This window comes from Puma concolor, chromosome B4 (genome assembly GCF_028749965.1).
Source record: "Puma concolor isolate L17-30 chromosome B4, mPumCon1.1.hap2, whole genome shotgun sequence".
Lineage (NCBI taxonomy): Eukaryota > Metazoa > Chordata > Mammalia > Carnivora > Felidae > Puma > Puma concolor.
The window spans coordinates 121573275-121589965 of NC_141673.1; the positions used below are offsets into that span (position 1 = coordinate 121573275).

The following is a 16691-nucleotide window of genomic DNA, read 5'->3' on the forward strand; positions in this document are numbered from 1 at the left end:
AGATCATGGCCTGAGCCGAAGTCAGACGCTGAACCAACTGAGCCACCCAGGTGCCCCTAGTCTTACTTTTCGGAGATAATAATTTAAGAGAAAAGACTAAACAAACTGTAATAGTATCGGCTTTTAATCTTGCCTTGGTCAAAGTTATCCAGCATAGATTGGCAAGGTGATTTTGACCCATTCATTTCCCATTTGTGAAGTGCAAAGCAATACCCGCTTAGCTAAAAGAGAGTTACGAGAAGGATACCTGTTGCACTGACTGTGAATTGCTTTGAGCTCTTTGAAAAAAGGTGAGTATATACATTCCAGTTATCATTATGAGGAAATGCACTAGCCCTTATGACTGTCTGGTTTACATTTGGAGAAATGCACTGAACAGAACTCAGGACTTGTTGAAACCTTCCCAATTTGGTAATTGAGCTCCTTACACTAAGACATGAGGTGTATCTTGTAATGTTTACACTCGTAAGTGTTCTCTACCTGTTAATTGGTCTCTCTGATGCCCTGGGGAAAGAAGGAAGATAAGAATAAGTGGTAGTGGCTTTGTGGGGACCAGGGAAATGGAAGGGTCCACCCTGCTCTTGTACAAGCAGGTGTTCTCTGGCTCAAGATGGCACCCGGAGGCCCCGGGTTATTCCACTGTAATTTGTCCCCAGGGAGACCACCTCACAATTTCTGTAAACACCCTAAGATCTGAGGAAGGTGAGATAGTCCTGATTAACTAGGCGTGTACGTTTCTCTCAGCTCCTTCCGACTCCAACAGAACGTGTGACCCGGGTCTCCCACCTTGACCGAGGGCCACGTAGGGCAGTCAGTAATATGGTGTACATTTCAGAAACATGGATTGTGCCAAAAAACAGATCGTGATTTATATAAAATAAACCTATGGAGAATACCCCCACCTTTTTTTTTTTTTTAATCCTTTTAAGAATCCTTTTAAGAATCATTTTAAGGGGCGCCTGGGTGGCGCAGTCGGTTAAGCGTCCGACTTCAGCCAGGTCACGATCTCGCGGTCCGGGAGTTCGAGCCCCGCGTCGGGCTCTGGGCTGATGGCTCAGAGCCTGGAGCCTGTTTCCGATTCTGTGTCTCCCTCTCTCTCTGCCCCTCCCCCGTTCATGCTCTGTCTCTCTCTGTCCCAAAGGTGAATAAACGTTGGGAAAAAAAAAAAAAAAAAAGAATCTTTTTAAGAATAAGATTTCCTAAAACTCCCCGCCGCTTCTAGAAGATATCTTTTTTCATTTGTAATTTCATCTTGTGCAACTGCTCCCTCTGGTGGCACCAAGAAGCTTACGACACGGAGCCTCTGAAACCTGATTTGGAAAAATGAGTTTGGAGAACCAATTGGGAAATTTCAAAGTAGCAATGGAGATCACTTGGAAAAAAAAAAAAAAAAAAAACTTGAAATAAGCAAGCCGAAAAAGCAGTATCTTTCCCTACTGCTGGTTTATTCCCACTGGCAGCCAAATCACATAAATAGCTTTGTAGTTAATACGTATTCCGATTATCTCTCCAGAATTGTTTTTGAGGAAAACCTGATAAGAATGTGATCGCAGAGGGGAAAGTTTAATAAACAGCCTCCCTAAATCATACTTGTAACCAAATGGAAACCAGGCAACAAAACTCTTCGACTTTCAGAAGCCTCCTCTCTCCGATCGGGACTTCCTGGGTGTCGAATATTCCTCAGAGCAACTTCATGCAAGGGCTGAGCCTCGTTTCCAGGTTTGGGCGCCGTGACTCAACGGCGTCCTGCTGCAGTTGTCACGTGGTCATGCTGTAGGCTGACAAATCCCCGTGAGGACCGCCGAAGGAGGCCAGCCCGAGTGCGTGTACCTGGACGCGTGTGTGTGCCTGCAAACACGCGTGCGTGTTGCGGTCGCTTTAATTAGTTGTCGTTTTGAGACGGCTTCATCTTTTTCTCACCTTAGCACGGATGAGCTGTGCCACCATCGCCCTCGCACCGCCCACAAGCGCACATGACTGCTTGTTGCTGACGGCGCTGAAACAGAGCTGTCATTCAAGAGCCACAGCTCTGCAGGGCTGCACTGCCCCAGTGCGCCACTTTCCTGGTTGTCACTCACTGGGAGAGCACCTGCTCTTCTCCATGACTGTCAATGCAGCACGGGCACGCATCAGCACAGCACAACACGCCCCAGCAGCAAATTGAGATGTCCAAGTATTATACGCGGAGCCTGCAGAATTGAGACACGAATACGGCAGAAGGAAGACTGCTGAGAGGCACATGCAGGGCTCTGAACAGAACTCCTCAGACTTTATTGTGCGTAGGGATCACCCGCAGCTCCTGTTAAGATCCAGATTCTGACAGTAGGTCTGGGCTTGGGTCCTGAGAGTCTGTTTCCCATACGCTGCTGGGCGATGCTGAGGTTCCCGGTCTGTGGACCAGACGTGAAGTAGCAAGGCTCTGTGGTGTGCCAGCCCTCAGACATGATTCTTGCAAGATCTGTTTAGGATTCTGAAACCTGGGAACAGTGATGCCATTCCGCACATCTTGTGAGTGTTCACCAGAGAAAAATAGTGCATGAGCCATGGCCTGAAGTCCTAATTTTCACATGATAGAAAAACTTCACATCGGTGAGTTCCGTTATCAGTTTAAAATTCCAGAGTGATCATGGATCGCACACAATCTCTCCTCAGCTATAACGCAGCTTTAAATAGCGACACCTAGTTAACCACCTTTTAATGATCTCCATCCTTTTCAACCTTGGTTTATTAAATGCAGTTTATTTTAAAGAAGTCTTGTGGTTTAAATAAGCCAGAGCTAGTGGTGTGGGCAGATGGTAGAAGGAACCCCACCACAAAATCTGCCACTCAGAGTGTAACAGATGACCGTAGCAGCCCAGAACTATCCCTTTGTTCATTTTGCTAATGAGTGTCCTCATTGCTGTGGGAGTCTGAATAGTTAATTACGTGCAGTTCCTGCAGCTGACAGATGGTGGGGACAGAGCTACAGATTAACCTCACAAGAATGAGGGGCTGTAGATGGACATGAAGGGGAAAACCAGTTGAATGTGTTTTCCTTGCTTCTTGCTTTTATGTGACAATTTGAGAAAACACATCTAAGTATTAGCCGCCACCCCTTATAAATACTGTGTGTGATTAGTTCAAATAGTTCTTGTATAGTTTATGCTAATGGGTGCTCATATAATCCACTGTGGGTATTCTTTTTTTAAAAATTTTTTTTTCAACGTTTATTTATTTTTGGGACAGAGAGAGACAGAGCATGAACGGGGGAGGGGCAGAGAGAGAGGGAGACACAGAATCGGAAACAGGCTCCAGGCTCCGAGCCATCAGCCCAGAGCCCGACGCGGGGCTCGAACTCACGGATCGCGAGATCGTGACCTGGCTGAAGTCGGTCGCTTAACCGACTGCGCCACCCAGGCGCCCCTCCACTGTGGGTATTCTTATCCTATCAGTTAGGAAACCTTTGCTTAACCCTTTGAAGACAAATATTGTTTGTTTGTTTGTTTGTTTGTTTGTTTGTTTGTTTAAAAAGCCCTTTTAGTCTATAAGTACATTCTGTGATGGCTTCAAGTTGAACGTGTGGGACTAGAAATTAATTTATTAAGGAAACAGTGTTGTTTGTTAACTATTAGATTTGTTAGCTTTCCTTAGTTAAAGAATGAGTTGGGCTCAAATGATTTAAATAAAATGGTGATTCGAAATCATAAAGATCTGTGTTGGGGTTTAGTGCAAAATTTAACATTGTGTTAAAAATGAACTCTCACGGAACTAACTTCCTTAGTAGGTGGCTTGTTATTTTTTAAGGGTTTATTAAACGCACTGCAAAAATCGCAGCCGCTTATTTTTCTTTTGAGCCATTATGGCCACAGAGAAAAATATTTTAATACTTGACTTTCAGGTATCTGTGAAGTTAAGGAAAAATACGATTCCAAAAGGAAAGCGGTATACTGGGAGTATACTGTTTTTGAGGAAAGGTTTTATTTTGGTGTGTTAGCAATCACGGCATGCCTGCAGAAAGAACAGGTTATCACTCATCTGAAGATGAAAGTTCAAAAGTATTTCTGTCCTCTAGATGAATTTTGAAGGGAGGCAGATAGAACCTTCTATCTCTTGTAGCATAATAATATAACGACTTTTAAGCATCCTCCTTAAGATCTTGAGATTGCATAGTCATTTAATATTTTCCCACCATGAAATATAAAGTTCTCCACCAGCTTCCCCAATCCATTACATCTTAATTTAAAAAAAAAAAAATGCGTGGCAGTAAAATCTAGACAGCCATAAGCGAGCATATTCAGATGTGTTTCAATAGCTTTGAAGCGGACAAGAAGAAGAAGAAGAAAGGAAGAGTGAAGAGTGAAGAAAAGAAGAAGAAATAAGCTTCTATTGCGTAAGAAAAAGCCTCTCCCATAACGGACAAGGCGAGATTTAAACAAAAGACGCACATAATAAAAATGTAAATGAGTTTGCTTTACTAAAACTATAACTTTAAAGTCTTTTGTTGTAAGTTATCCTGAAACCTTCTTACAAGGTAATCACTGTTTGCATAGAGATTTAAACCGAAGTCTTCAATAGCATTCAACGCCTGCACAGCCCCAGTGTGACAGGCATGCAAAGCCATGTTAATGTTCAGAATGTGAATTGCCTCTGGGTGGTTCCTCCACGAGGCAGAAAACCAACTGTGTGGATATCCGTGTGCCTGATGGACTCCATGCGGCTCCCGGCCTGAAAACGTCACCACTTTGACATGTGATGTGCTCCTCATGACACTGGCGACGCTGACACCGGGAAATGCCACAAAGGCAACAAGCCCCCCTCCTTCGCCGTGCACTTTGCTACCCCCTGGCGCTGCCCGTCCCGGTCTCCCCAGTCTGCCTAGTTACAGGCGGACAGCACTTCAGACACACACAGAGGGAAGGGTGTGGGTGGGGGGGCCCCAGCTGCCTCCCCGGACACAGCCTCCGTAATGAATTGACCTGAATGATGAGGGCACACAAACAGTATGATATGCATTATTCCTGTCAATAAAATGTCCCCATGGGCTGTGGTCTTTGTACGGAATGTACCACAGCCTTTCTTCCAGCGCGCTCTATTTAATCTCCTTCCTTTTTACTATTCATATTATAAGTGTGTAATAGAATTCAGAAAATTATATGATAGCTCTTCTGTATCTGTATTGTCTCGTGTTGCATATTTAAATCCTTGGCTCTGTGCTTAGAAGTACGGGATTCCCCATCTTTTCAGGACGCTTTTGCCAGAGAGACAGCTCTAGAAAGAGAGGATTTGGAGTACAAACTGGAAAACGAGAGGCTGCTTCAAATCGTTTCAGAGCTCGAAGAAGCAATCCGACTCAATCTAAGGGAAAATGCAGTATTAGGTAACATTTTACAGTCATCTTGGAGAAAAACCTATGCATCGGGCACTTCCTAAAATCCATAGCTCTATTTGTCCTTACCAAATGTACATTTGCTTGGTTATTTACGTTTACAAGATCTGTTTGATTTTCACTGAAGATGGCATTCCTTGCTTGCTTGCTTTTTTTTTTTTTTTTGCTTAGAAATATTATAAACAGAAACTTTTGCTGATTTCTGTTCCATATGATTGATTGATTATCTGAAAGTTATGACATTTAAATACTTAACATGCAGATTGGGGTATGCTTTGCGGAGACACAGAGTTAGTTAGCCCTTTCGGAAAAAATATGCTACTACTTACTATGGAATTATCTGCAATTTTGGATTCAGATTTAAAGCACAAATTTCCCTGTGTATGCTTTATACACCCCCCCTTTTTTCTCCAAACCATAAACGTTGGCAAAAGTTGCATTTAAATCACCAAAGTTGAAGTGTTTTGAAGTATTTTTTCACTTACTGTTATCTTCGTATTTATGTTAATTATATAGTGTTCCCCTAACCTGCAGTTGTGAAAAGCAATGAATAAGCAATAAAAAAAAAAAAAAACCTTACAGCAAAACATTGATAAAACCAGAGATCTTACAATGTCCCTTGAATATAAATTATGCCTTGCCAGTGCAGTTTCATTTTCCTTCTAATGTGGTGTAATAACGCTTTTTCAGGTTCTGGTGGTTCTTACTGTGTCCCAAAGTACCACCTGCTAAAGCACTTTGTATTGGCTGTGACTAACAGCAAAAATGTCCCTTGCTAGTATTGATGAAAAGCTTTCAGCCCTCGGCCACACTTGGATCTTGAACTTAGTTCTTAATCCCTATCTGACCAGCCGTCTGAACAGCAGGAAGAAGGCTGTGAATGTCAAGGGCAGTTGTGAAGGTCACAGTCCTGCTAGGACTCGAGTCCACCACGCCTGCCAGCCGCGTACAGCCTGTCCCGGAGCAGGGAGTTTGAATACAGGGCCATAAGTTTGTAATTTCATGCTTGGCCTCTCTCTCCTTTTGTTTACAGAAGATGAAATTATAACTCTGAAAGAGATGGCAGCAAAGGATCATACAACTATTCAAAAGGTACTGTAAGTTTTTACATCGACGAACGACTCCTTTACGCTGAAGTATCAGCACTATCGGTGGCTTAACACTGCATCCCGCTTGTCCCGAGGTACAGAGAAAGATCAATTTCTGTGTTTCATCTCTCCCGTTATTTAGGTAGGGTCTCTGGTAATCAATAAGGATTCCATCTTGAAAATGAATTAATGAGGGGCGCCTGGGTGGCGCAGTCGGTTAAGCGTCCGACTTCAGCCAGGTCACGATCTCACGGTCCGTGAGTTCGAGCCCCGCATCGGGCTCTGGGCTGATGGCTCAGAGCCTGGAGCCTGTTTCCGATTCTGTGTCTCCCTCTCTCTCTGCCCCTCCCCCGTTCATGCTCTGTCTCTCTCTGTCCCAAAAATAAATAAAAAAACGTTGAAAAAAATATAAAAAAAAAAAAAGAAAATGAATTAATGTGCAGAGACTTTTTTTCTTTGGGATAGCTGAGTGTTTACCTTGTTGACTGTAAGGAAAGAAAAGTTACGGGACAAGGAGGTCCCAAGATGTGCCTGGGGAAAAATTCTATTATTAACAACGAACAATCTTATTTGCAGCCCAGATGTGGCCGCGTGTTCATTTTGCGGTGCGGGTGTACTGGGCTTATGTTGTGCAGGAAATCTGTATTTAGAACAGGGAATTCTTTTGGTATCGCCAAGGTCAAGATCTCCTAGAGCATCCAATGCAGCAGGACCTCAGCACTTCTGTGCCCTCGCACAGGTCAGGCGCCCCTGCTTTGGGGTTTCTTCGTTCTCTGTACCATAGCCATCGACACATTTTCAGTGATGGTGAGTCTTCCCTGCCATGCTGTAAGCCCCACGAGGGCAGAAGCAGTATTTTTTCCATCTCTGGTACATTGCCAATGCTGAGCACAGAGCCTGGCACCCTTACAGATGCTCTTTCAGTGATCCGTAGGATGAGAATGTGTTTAGAAATTCACAGGCGAAAATGTGTATTTACGTCCCTGAATTGTTCCGAATAAACATAAATGCTTTCTGCTAGCTGAATAGAGGGTCAGTTAAAAATGAAAATTATTTTAAAAAATGAAAATTAATTAAAACTGGATAACATTAAACATTCAGCTCCTCAGTTGCACTAGCTTTATTTCTAGAGCCCAGGAAACGGCCACCTGTGCTTAAGTTTAGGTCCAAATTTCAACTTAATTTTACAGTTCAGGGTATTCTTGGGTTTTAGGTAAATGACTTTTAAGAATTATTTTTTTATCTTAATTTAATTTTTTTAAGTTTATCTATTAAACTTGAGAATGAGAAAGCATGAGTGGGGGAGGGGCAGAGAGAGAGAGAGAGAGAGAGAGAGAGAGAGAGAGAGAGAAGAGAGAGTCCCAAGCAGGTTCCACACAGTCAGCACAGAGCCCGATGCAGGGCTCGAACTCACAAACTATGAGATCATGGCCTGAGCTGAAGTTGGGCACTCAATGGACTGAACTACCCAGGCGCCCCTAAGAACTACTTTTGATTTGATTTGATTTGATGTGATTTGATTTAAGTGTTTATTTTTGAGAGAGAGAGAGAGAGGCAGAGAGAGAGGGAGACAGAGGATCCGAAGCAGGCTCCGTGCCAATAGCAGACAGCCCTATGAGGGGCTCAAACTCACAAACCATGAGATCATGACCTGAGCTGAAGTTGGACACTTAATCAGCGGAGCCACCCAGGCGCCCCCTGAGCACCATGTTTTAAAGAATTGGTTAACCTGAAAGCTCAGAGTTGGGAGATGTTTTCTCTGATAACTGAACCCATCACGAGTTTTCAGGGCGAATTCTTTTTCTAGCACTGCAGCTTACTTGTAGTGGTGACTGTTCAAGTCCCATCCACACAGAGAAAACAACAGTTTGTGGACAGACAAGTTTCACTTCCTTGGCATCAATGTCTATGGTTGAAAATGAAGTCCCAGGCTTCCAGTGTCACTTCACCTACAAGGAACCGTCACAGTTTATTTAAATGTTTCTGAAACTGCTCAATCCGTACTGTCACTGGGAGAAATGAATTGTGTAGGCTTACTATGCTCTGAGAAGAGCACGAGAAATTAAGGCCAAAAAAATTTGACTGTCAAGCCACTGATTATAAAAAACATGCCCTTCAAATGACAGGTTATACCCTCTGTGAGCTTAAATATTTCCCTTACATCCTTCCTCAGCTTCCTTAAATCTTCACTGTCCCAAGGTAGCCCTCTGTGGCTATTTGAACACATGAATCATGTCTAGTGCAACTGAGGGACTCAATTCTTACTTGCATCTCATTTTAATTTAAAAAATTTTTAAACCGGTACTTGTTTCGGTATATTGGAAAACCTTTATGTATATTTTAAGTAACTTGGTATGTGAATCTACTTTTTCTTCTGTGGATTTTATGCAGTCTATATACAGATCAGACATTCCCAATGAGATTTTAGCCCCCAAATTGAGATTTGCCACATGTGAAAAGGACACAGTGGGTTTCAAAGACTTCGTGTAATTGAAATATCTCAGCACTGATTTTTAATATTAATTATTACACATTGAGATGATAATTTTTCAGATAGATATTTGGATAAATAAAATTTATTATTAAAAGTAATTTCACCTGTTTCTCTCACCTTTTCTCACAAGACTACCATAAAATTTAAAATTATATATTTACACCATATTTTTAATGCACAGCTCTCTTCTACACAAATATAGCAGATCCCTAGTCTGTTTGATCATTTTTTTAACTTTTTAAAACAGTTTTATTTATTTATTTTGAGAGAGAAAGAGAGAGAGAGAGCACAAGCAGGGGAGAGCCAGAGAGAGAGAATCCCAAGTAGGCTCTGCACTGTCAGCACAGAGCTTGAGGTGAGGCTCGATCCCACGAACTGTGAGATCACGACCTGAGCCAAAATCAAGAGTGGGATGCTTAACCGACTGAGCCACCCAGGCACCCCTGTTTGATCATTTTTTAAATCCTGTATCTTTCTTTAATATGTACTGGATCGCCACAAAAACATTGAATATAGGCACAATGTGGTATTGAGCAGAAAGAATCTCGAACCGTAGGTTCCTTTTCCATTTCTGCCACTATGGTCCCTTGGGCCAGTGCCTTATCTTTCCTCCTGTCTCTCATAGCTAACTGTGTGGACAGAATGAGATAGTGTACATCAACGTGCTTTGTCAACTGGAAAGCGTACCAGTTGAACAACAAGAGTTGTTGAACAAGTGAGAACTGATATTTACTGGTTTGGTTTCCAATATCCTCCACGTAATCAATTAATGTATTAATGTTTATTAGATGCCTTTTAGTGCCAGGCACTGTGCTACTGCTGAGATACAAAAATCACACACACACACACACACACACACACACACACACACACACATACACACACACCTCCCTGCTATCGAGCAGATTAAGTCTAGAGCAGGAGACAAAAACCCCTAGGCTGTGTGATAATGTAACGTAATGTAATGTAATGTAATATAATATAATATAATATAATATAATATAATATAAACAATGAAATAATGAATATAATATAATATAATATAATATAATATAATATAAGTATGTATACAGAGAAGAGATGTCTAGCTTTACCCAGAAGGGTCTAGAAAGGCTTCTCAAAGAGTTCCACACCTGTCTCACACTCTTTCACTCGAGCTGATCTTTCCAGGTAGGTAGGAGGGTGTGGGAGCTGGATACAGAGTGTGAATGCATAAAGTGTGAGATATCCCCGTGGACTTGTTTGTGATTTGGTATGGCTAACGAATGAGGTAGGAATCTGGCGAGCCATGTGGTGAGAATTTGTGTTGGGGCAGGAAGAGGGGGAAATCTGGGGAATGGCAGGCAGAAGGAGAAGCAGTTCAGAAGCCTCTGGATAAGACACGTTTTCTTTTTTAGCCCTGGATGCAATTAGAAACAAGTTGAAAAAGGCCTGTCTCTGGGTAGGCTGACCTCTTGCCATCTCTCAGGGCTTAAAGCACTGTCTTTGATGGTATTCAGTAACTTTTATGTTTCAATTCCAATAATCTAATAACAGCTGCATCAAATCTATCCTCCAGCTGTGGCCATAACATGAATGTCGTTCTGGGAAGGAGTCGGACCAGAAGTCAGACATCACAGCCCAGGGTGTGATCAGCCTCGGGACGCGGGGCTGCACAGACGGCCGTGGGGGCACGTGGGGGAGCCCAGCATGGATTGTAAGGGATCCGGGAAGGTTGGAGGAAGGACACTGAGTCGACTCCCCGAAGAGAGGCTCTAGTAAGCCAGGAAAGGGATATGGGAAGTGGGAAGGGTCAAAAACATGCAGAAGGGGGGTAAATTCAGGCGATCTGCGATAGCGGAAGGGTATGTGAGAGCAAGCGGGAGCAAGGCGCAGGGCACATGGCGGGGGATTATTATTCACGCCAAGGGGTTTGAATTCCCTTCCGAGTGCACTGGGGAGCCTTGGACATTGGGGAAGGATTGGATGCATTGGATTTCTTTGTTTCAGACAGGAAATGGGTGGGAAGGGGGAAAATAGAGAGCTCGAGAGACCAGTTAAGAGGTTCCTTGGATAAACCAGGGAAACTATGATCTGAAACGGGAAGAGGACAGTGACCCTGATAATATTAATGAGAGTCATTTGACTGGAGCAACTGGAGCAGTTGAGAGGCCGGGTGAATGCCGAAATGGAGACGGTGGGCAAGGGGAACTCTCTAGAAGTTTGGCTGTGGATGGCCAAGAAGCAGTAGGGGAGTAGTTGGACGGGGACACGGGGCTGAGGAAGGAATTTTTTTTAAAGAAGAAACTAGAGTATTTTTAAATGATGTCAATGGAAAGAAGAAGGAGAGAGTGGACAAATGGCAGAAGTCCTCATTGATAAAGAGTGCTCTCAAGAGGACAGGAAGGGTTGGGGTTAACGGCCTTGACGTTTGTGGCAATTGGCCCCCGTTGGAAACTTGGCGACCCTCCTTTTCAGGCCAAGGTATGATGATTTAATACAACATCTTTTCCTTTCCTTCCACCTCATTCCTTTACTTTCCCTAAACCTGCCGTCCAGCCCTCCACCTCATCAACTACACCGCTGAGTCACCTCCGGAGCCTCCTGCCTGGCCAGTCCCCATGTTCTCCAGCCCTGCTCCGGTGGCGGTGGGCCAATCCTTGCCTGTGGTGGCATTGCTGGACTCTGGGGTTTTAACCCAGGATAGCCACGCCCTCCATCTGCCTATCATTTCACTTGAATCTAATTAGCACCCTTTCTTACTACCCCCTACAGGTCTTCCAATCTCCACTACTTTTCTCAGTTCCCTTATTCCATCCCCCCATGCTACTTCCTAATTCACGGACAACATGGCAGACTCTTGGATTTTTTTCCCTTCTGCACTCTCTTACTCTGTCACCTTTACTCTTTTTCAACAGAAGAAGGACATTCTTTGCCCTGACTCATCCTTCCATCTATTCCCCGACTCATCTCTACGTCCCTCCTCTTCTGGAACTTTCTGCATCAGCCTCTTTCTCTCTAATGCCTTTAAAGTTTTCCCTCTAGCCTACCGAGTGAAACCATCATCTTGGTGGTATCCATTGACCCTAATCATCTCAAGTCATTGCCATTTACTGTACTTCAAATATTATTTAAAAGAAACCTGTATTTACCACCCCTTTCTCATTCCCCCAATGCTACCTTTTCCTGTGGGTAAGGTCACAGTGAGATGCACATTGCTTTCAGTCCTTTTGAGGTTTTTTCCTTCCTGAATTTTCTTCTGTATATGACAGGATTACCGCCCCCCCCCCCCCCATGTCATAGATGTCTTCTGAAGCAATGCTTGCTTCTAATTCTTCACACACTTCTTCATTCCTTCCTAAGCAAGATCTGTCAGTGGCATCTCCTCCATTTTCCACTTGAACGCTATTCTTGGGATTTGTATTTATCCTTGGTCTTCTTCATTTTCTCTCTAGCTGACCTCAGACTTTCCCATAACTGTTTACCAGTGACTTTCAAGCTGCCTTTCCTACTTCATGATTTTCCTGAATAGCACGTCCATAGTTTTCACTCTATTGTCATCCTTAATTTCAACATTACATGCATTTTGATAGTTTCTGTCCACTCCCTAGGGTAATTAGAAGCTCCCTCTGGGGTCCCAAATACCTGGGACTATTTGCCCCCTTAAGGTCAGGAAGCATCTCGTTTATCTTTATATTCTTAGTCACCAGCACTAAAAATTATTGGCTGAAAAAATGCTCTACACATTTGGCAAACCCAGTGTCAGAACTTGAACTCATTATCCCTTGAATCTAGACTCTCTGTGTTCCCCGGTTTAAATGAATGACATTGCCATGGATCCAAAAGAACAGATGACAAATCTAGGGCCATTCTCTATGCTCTCCTTTATACTTTATATCCAATTCGTGGCTCAATCTGTACATTTTTCTCCCAAAATTTATCTCAAGTCCCCTTTCTCCGTCACAACATTGCTCCAGACGTGGTTGAGTCTCTCATCATTTCCATAGATTCGAACTTCACTTTCCTGTCTCCGCCCTCACTCATCCCTTTTCAAATCCAGCGTTCACACTCCTCCATAGTTTTCTCATACTCTAGTTGTACATGCTAAAACCTTCAATGGCTTCCCATTGCCTACGGTATAAAATCAGGCCACGCAAAAATACACTGAGGGATTTTTATATGCCGGGAACAGCCTAAAACACCTTCACATTTGCTGTCTCAAATTCTTTCTGGAAGAACTCTTTGAGGTGGGGTTTATTCTCTTAATTTCCAGACAAGAAAACTAAGACTCGAAGCGTAGATTTAGTTTACCCGCAAAAGCTTCGATTTGAGCAGTCTCCTGTTCCTCTCACTGCACCGTCCTGCCTTCCACCCCTAATTATGGCATCAAATGCCTCTCATGCCGTCACCTGACTCTCCTCCTTTCTTTTCCTGTCACTTCTTTCTCTCTGCACATGACATTAAGCTTTTCCCAACTCCTCCATGACTCCACACTCCTCTCCAGTCGCGGTGTCGTCTGCCTTTTTCTCTGACTTCTTCCTTCTCCAGCTTGTTGCGCTTTTTCGTATCCTTCACAACTGTTGCCAAATGGTGCTTCTCCTGTTATATCTTATCATAATTATGGTTGCTGGGATGTGTGGATTTTTATGCTTTTTGACCATCTGAAATTTTGATTTGTTAACATATTTTCTTATGTATTCTAGTCAATTTTTTCCACATTGCTCTCCTGCCATAGTGTAGATGCTCCAGAGGAAGGGATCTGTTCTACTTCCTCTCTGTACCTCCATAGATGAACAAAATGCCTGGCATCTAAAAGGTGTTCCTTTTAGATTATATATATATATATATATATATATATATATATATACACACACACATATACATATATGTATATATATATTAGATAAAATAATACATGTGTATTAAATTAATGAGCATATGAATTGATTGAATTGAATGGATGTCAAAACCAAGGTTCGAATTTTATCAGTGTATCTGACACACACAAATGCAAACAATCATTTAAGATACTGAAGCAAGTCATCAGAGTACGGTGGCCCTGCATTGTGTACTTTTTGATGGCTATTTTCTTTTTTTTTAAAGTGTTTATTTATTTTAAGAGAGAGACAGTGAGCAAGCGTGAGCAGGGGAGGGGCAGAGAGAGAGGGAGAGAGAGAGAATCCCAAGCAGGTCCAGGCTCTGAGCTGTCAGCACAGAGCCCGACGCGGGGCTCGAACCCACAGACTGTGAGATCGTGATGTGAACCAGCATCAAGAGTCTGACACCTGCCTGACTGAGAGCCCCTTGATGGCTGTTTTCATTAGGCATGAATGTACTTTGATGTGCATATAAATATAACCCAAAAATCTATAAAGAGAAAAGCAAAATTTCTCTTTTTGAGAGACTATACTTGCTTTATTATCTATTGATGTCACATTTAAAAAAAATTTTTTTAACGTTTGTTTATTTTTTGAGAGAGAGGGTGAGACAGAGTGTGAGTGGGGGAGGGCCAGAGAGAGGGAGACACAGAATCAGAAGCAGGCTCCAGGCTCCGAGCTGTCAGCACAGAGCCCGATGCGGGGCTCGAACTCATGGACCACGAGATCATGACCTGAGCTAAAGTCGGATGCCCAACCGACTGAGCCACCCAGGCGCCCCATATTGACGTCATATTTTGTCGGGATAAGGTAAGGAAGATTGTAAATAAATTGGCATTTTCTGTGCATATTTTGCTTGCTTTTATAGTCAAAATATAGTAATTACATAATAATATATTATTATTACAGGTAATCTACAGACATTTAAATTTTCAAAATCCTATTAGGATCCCCTTTTCTCATATTTAAAAGCAAAATACATTTTGCTCAGTTCTACTGAGGAGGAATTTTAGGTGTTCTATTCTTCTCTTTAATGAAAATGTAATATTCTTTTTCAGCTGATTGATGGTAGAGACAGATTACTATGTGAGCTTGATTATGAAAAATCAGTAGTTCAAGAAATGGTAAGGTGATTTACATTATTTCCTAATAAAGTTGAAATCAGGAATTTCATTTAATCATGAAAGTTTTCTTTGTAACCATTTACTGTAAACGATTATTTCACCTTCGTGAATAATCTGAATGCATGCATAAGTATAAACTTTTTTACTGAAGTCTTATAGTAGTGTTTTTTATAAAACTGAAGTTTTATAGTAGTGAAGTTTTTACACAGTGTTATAGTGTATCAGCTATCGTGACCTGACAAATCTATACGTTAAGCTACGCGCACTACAATAAATGGAGTCACCCCACAACGTCATTACGATATTATTGACTATATTCCCCATGCTGTATTTTTCAACCCCGTGACTTCTTTATTTCATAACGGGAAGTTTGTACCTCTTAATCCCCTTCCCCTGTCTCTAGCAACATTTTCGAATGATCGTCTTAAGAAAACAGTTTGATTAGTATGCGAATAAATGCGATACGCTGTCATGTTGAAATAGTGTCACCCTTTAAAGCACTGTACAAAATTTTTGAGGATTTTTTATGGAGATTTGAAAAAAAAAACGCAAATATGAGAGCCCAATATTTTGAAGGATTTGCTACTTTTCGTTACAAATTGCCATAACTGACCACAATAAAGAGCCCAGCTAGATATTTTGGCATTCTGTGTTGGTCTCGTAAGAAAACACTGCCTTTTTATGTTCTTTTAAGAGAACTTTCCAGACGGCTGCTCTTTTATTTTATCTGTTGACTACCCACCCCCTAGGCCCCCGCCACCTCACCCCTCCCCACCCCCGCCAGCTTATGGTGTTGTAATTCGGCTTTCAACTGGTCACCACTAGTATGTCTTTGTTACAGTAAACTGCCTGTGTTTATTATAATCAAAAATAAAACACAGCTTGACTTGCGTTCTAAATGTGCCTGAAAAGAATATGATACTGTTTAGAGGAGAAAAGGTTGTTCATAGGAAGTCAACACCACTTCAGATATTGAAACATTCCCTTTTTTACAGCTCGTCACACTTAGTGCCAAGTCATGACTGTTTCCCTAACTCTGTTTTGTTGCTCTCAGCACCATGTGTTTTGGGTTCCTTGTCATAGAAATTAATGCCAAACAATGCTCCGGGGCTACAATAAAGCCTTCTATGAAACCAACTTGGGAATGCAGGCGAGGACAAAATGATGGTTAGCTCTTCACAGAAACCGTGGGCTAACAAATACGTTGTTTTGAACCCTCTGCTTTTCGATACCTGGCCTATAAAAATCGTCTCCGTTATTTGAGGTTACTTCGTTGATTCCCTCTCTCCCCTCCCCCTCTCCTGTCATTCCTCCAAAAGTCTAGGAGTTGCTTCTGAAAACAAACTCAATGTGCGCATTGTCACGAAAAGCGACAGTGTTTCTATAGAATGGGGGCCAAATGTTACATCGTCAGTCTGTTTGTGGCGTCAGAAATCAGACTTCATCGTAAAAAAGCGAGTTTGGGCCAATACTATGAACAGAACCCATAGGTTTCCTTTGTCTCTTTATTTAAGCCTTAAGCAGTTAACTGGTGCTCTTACGGTGCCCGCAGAGGAGCCAATCACGTCTTATTTTGTTGTTGAGAAGTTTTTTGAGCACCAGGCTTCTTGCCAAGCAGCAAGATCTTGCATCACAAACCCGGCCGGGCACAAGAGCCTCCGGAAGGCTCAGAACTAGCTTGGGGGTTTGTGTTTTCAGTAGAGGGAGTCTGCTCAAGGTTCTTCTTATGTCCAAGGTTTCCATGGTGTACTTTTGGGCTCAGCA

At 42.5% G+C, this 16691-nt stretch overlaps 1 protein-coding gene across 3 annotated transcripts in view; it reads left to right on the forward strand.

Moving 5' to 3' along the window:
* CB4H10orf67 (chromosome B4 C10orf67 homolog) overlaps nt 1-16691 on the forward strand; it is a 165692-nt gene that overhangs the window by 58260 nt on the left and 90741 nt on the right. For all 3 annotated transcript variants that reach the window (XR_015253987.1, XM_086714749.1, XM_025930708.2), the window contains exons 6-8: nt 5224-5356; nt 6399-6457; nt 14862-14927. Coding sequence is in view for 2 of the 3 variants with exons in the window: in XM_086714749.1 (XP_086570875.1) it covers nt 5224-5356; nt 6399-6457; nt 14862-14927 (258 nt within the window). In the remaining variant the exon portion in view is untranslated. The remainder of the gene's footprint in view (nt 1-5223; nt 5357-6398; nt 6458-14861; nt 14928-16691) is intronic.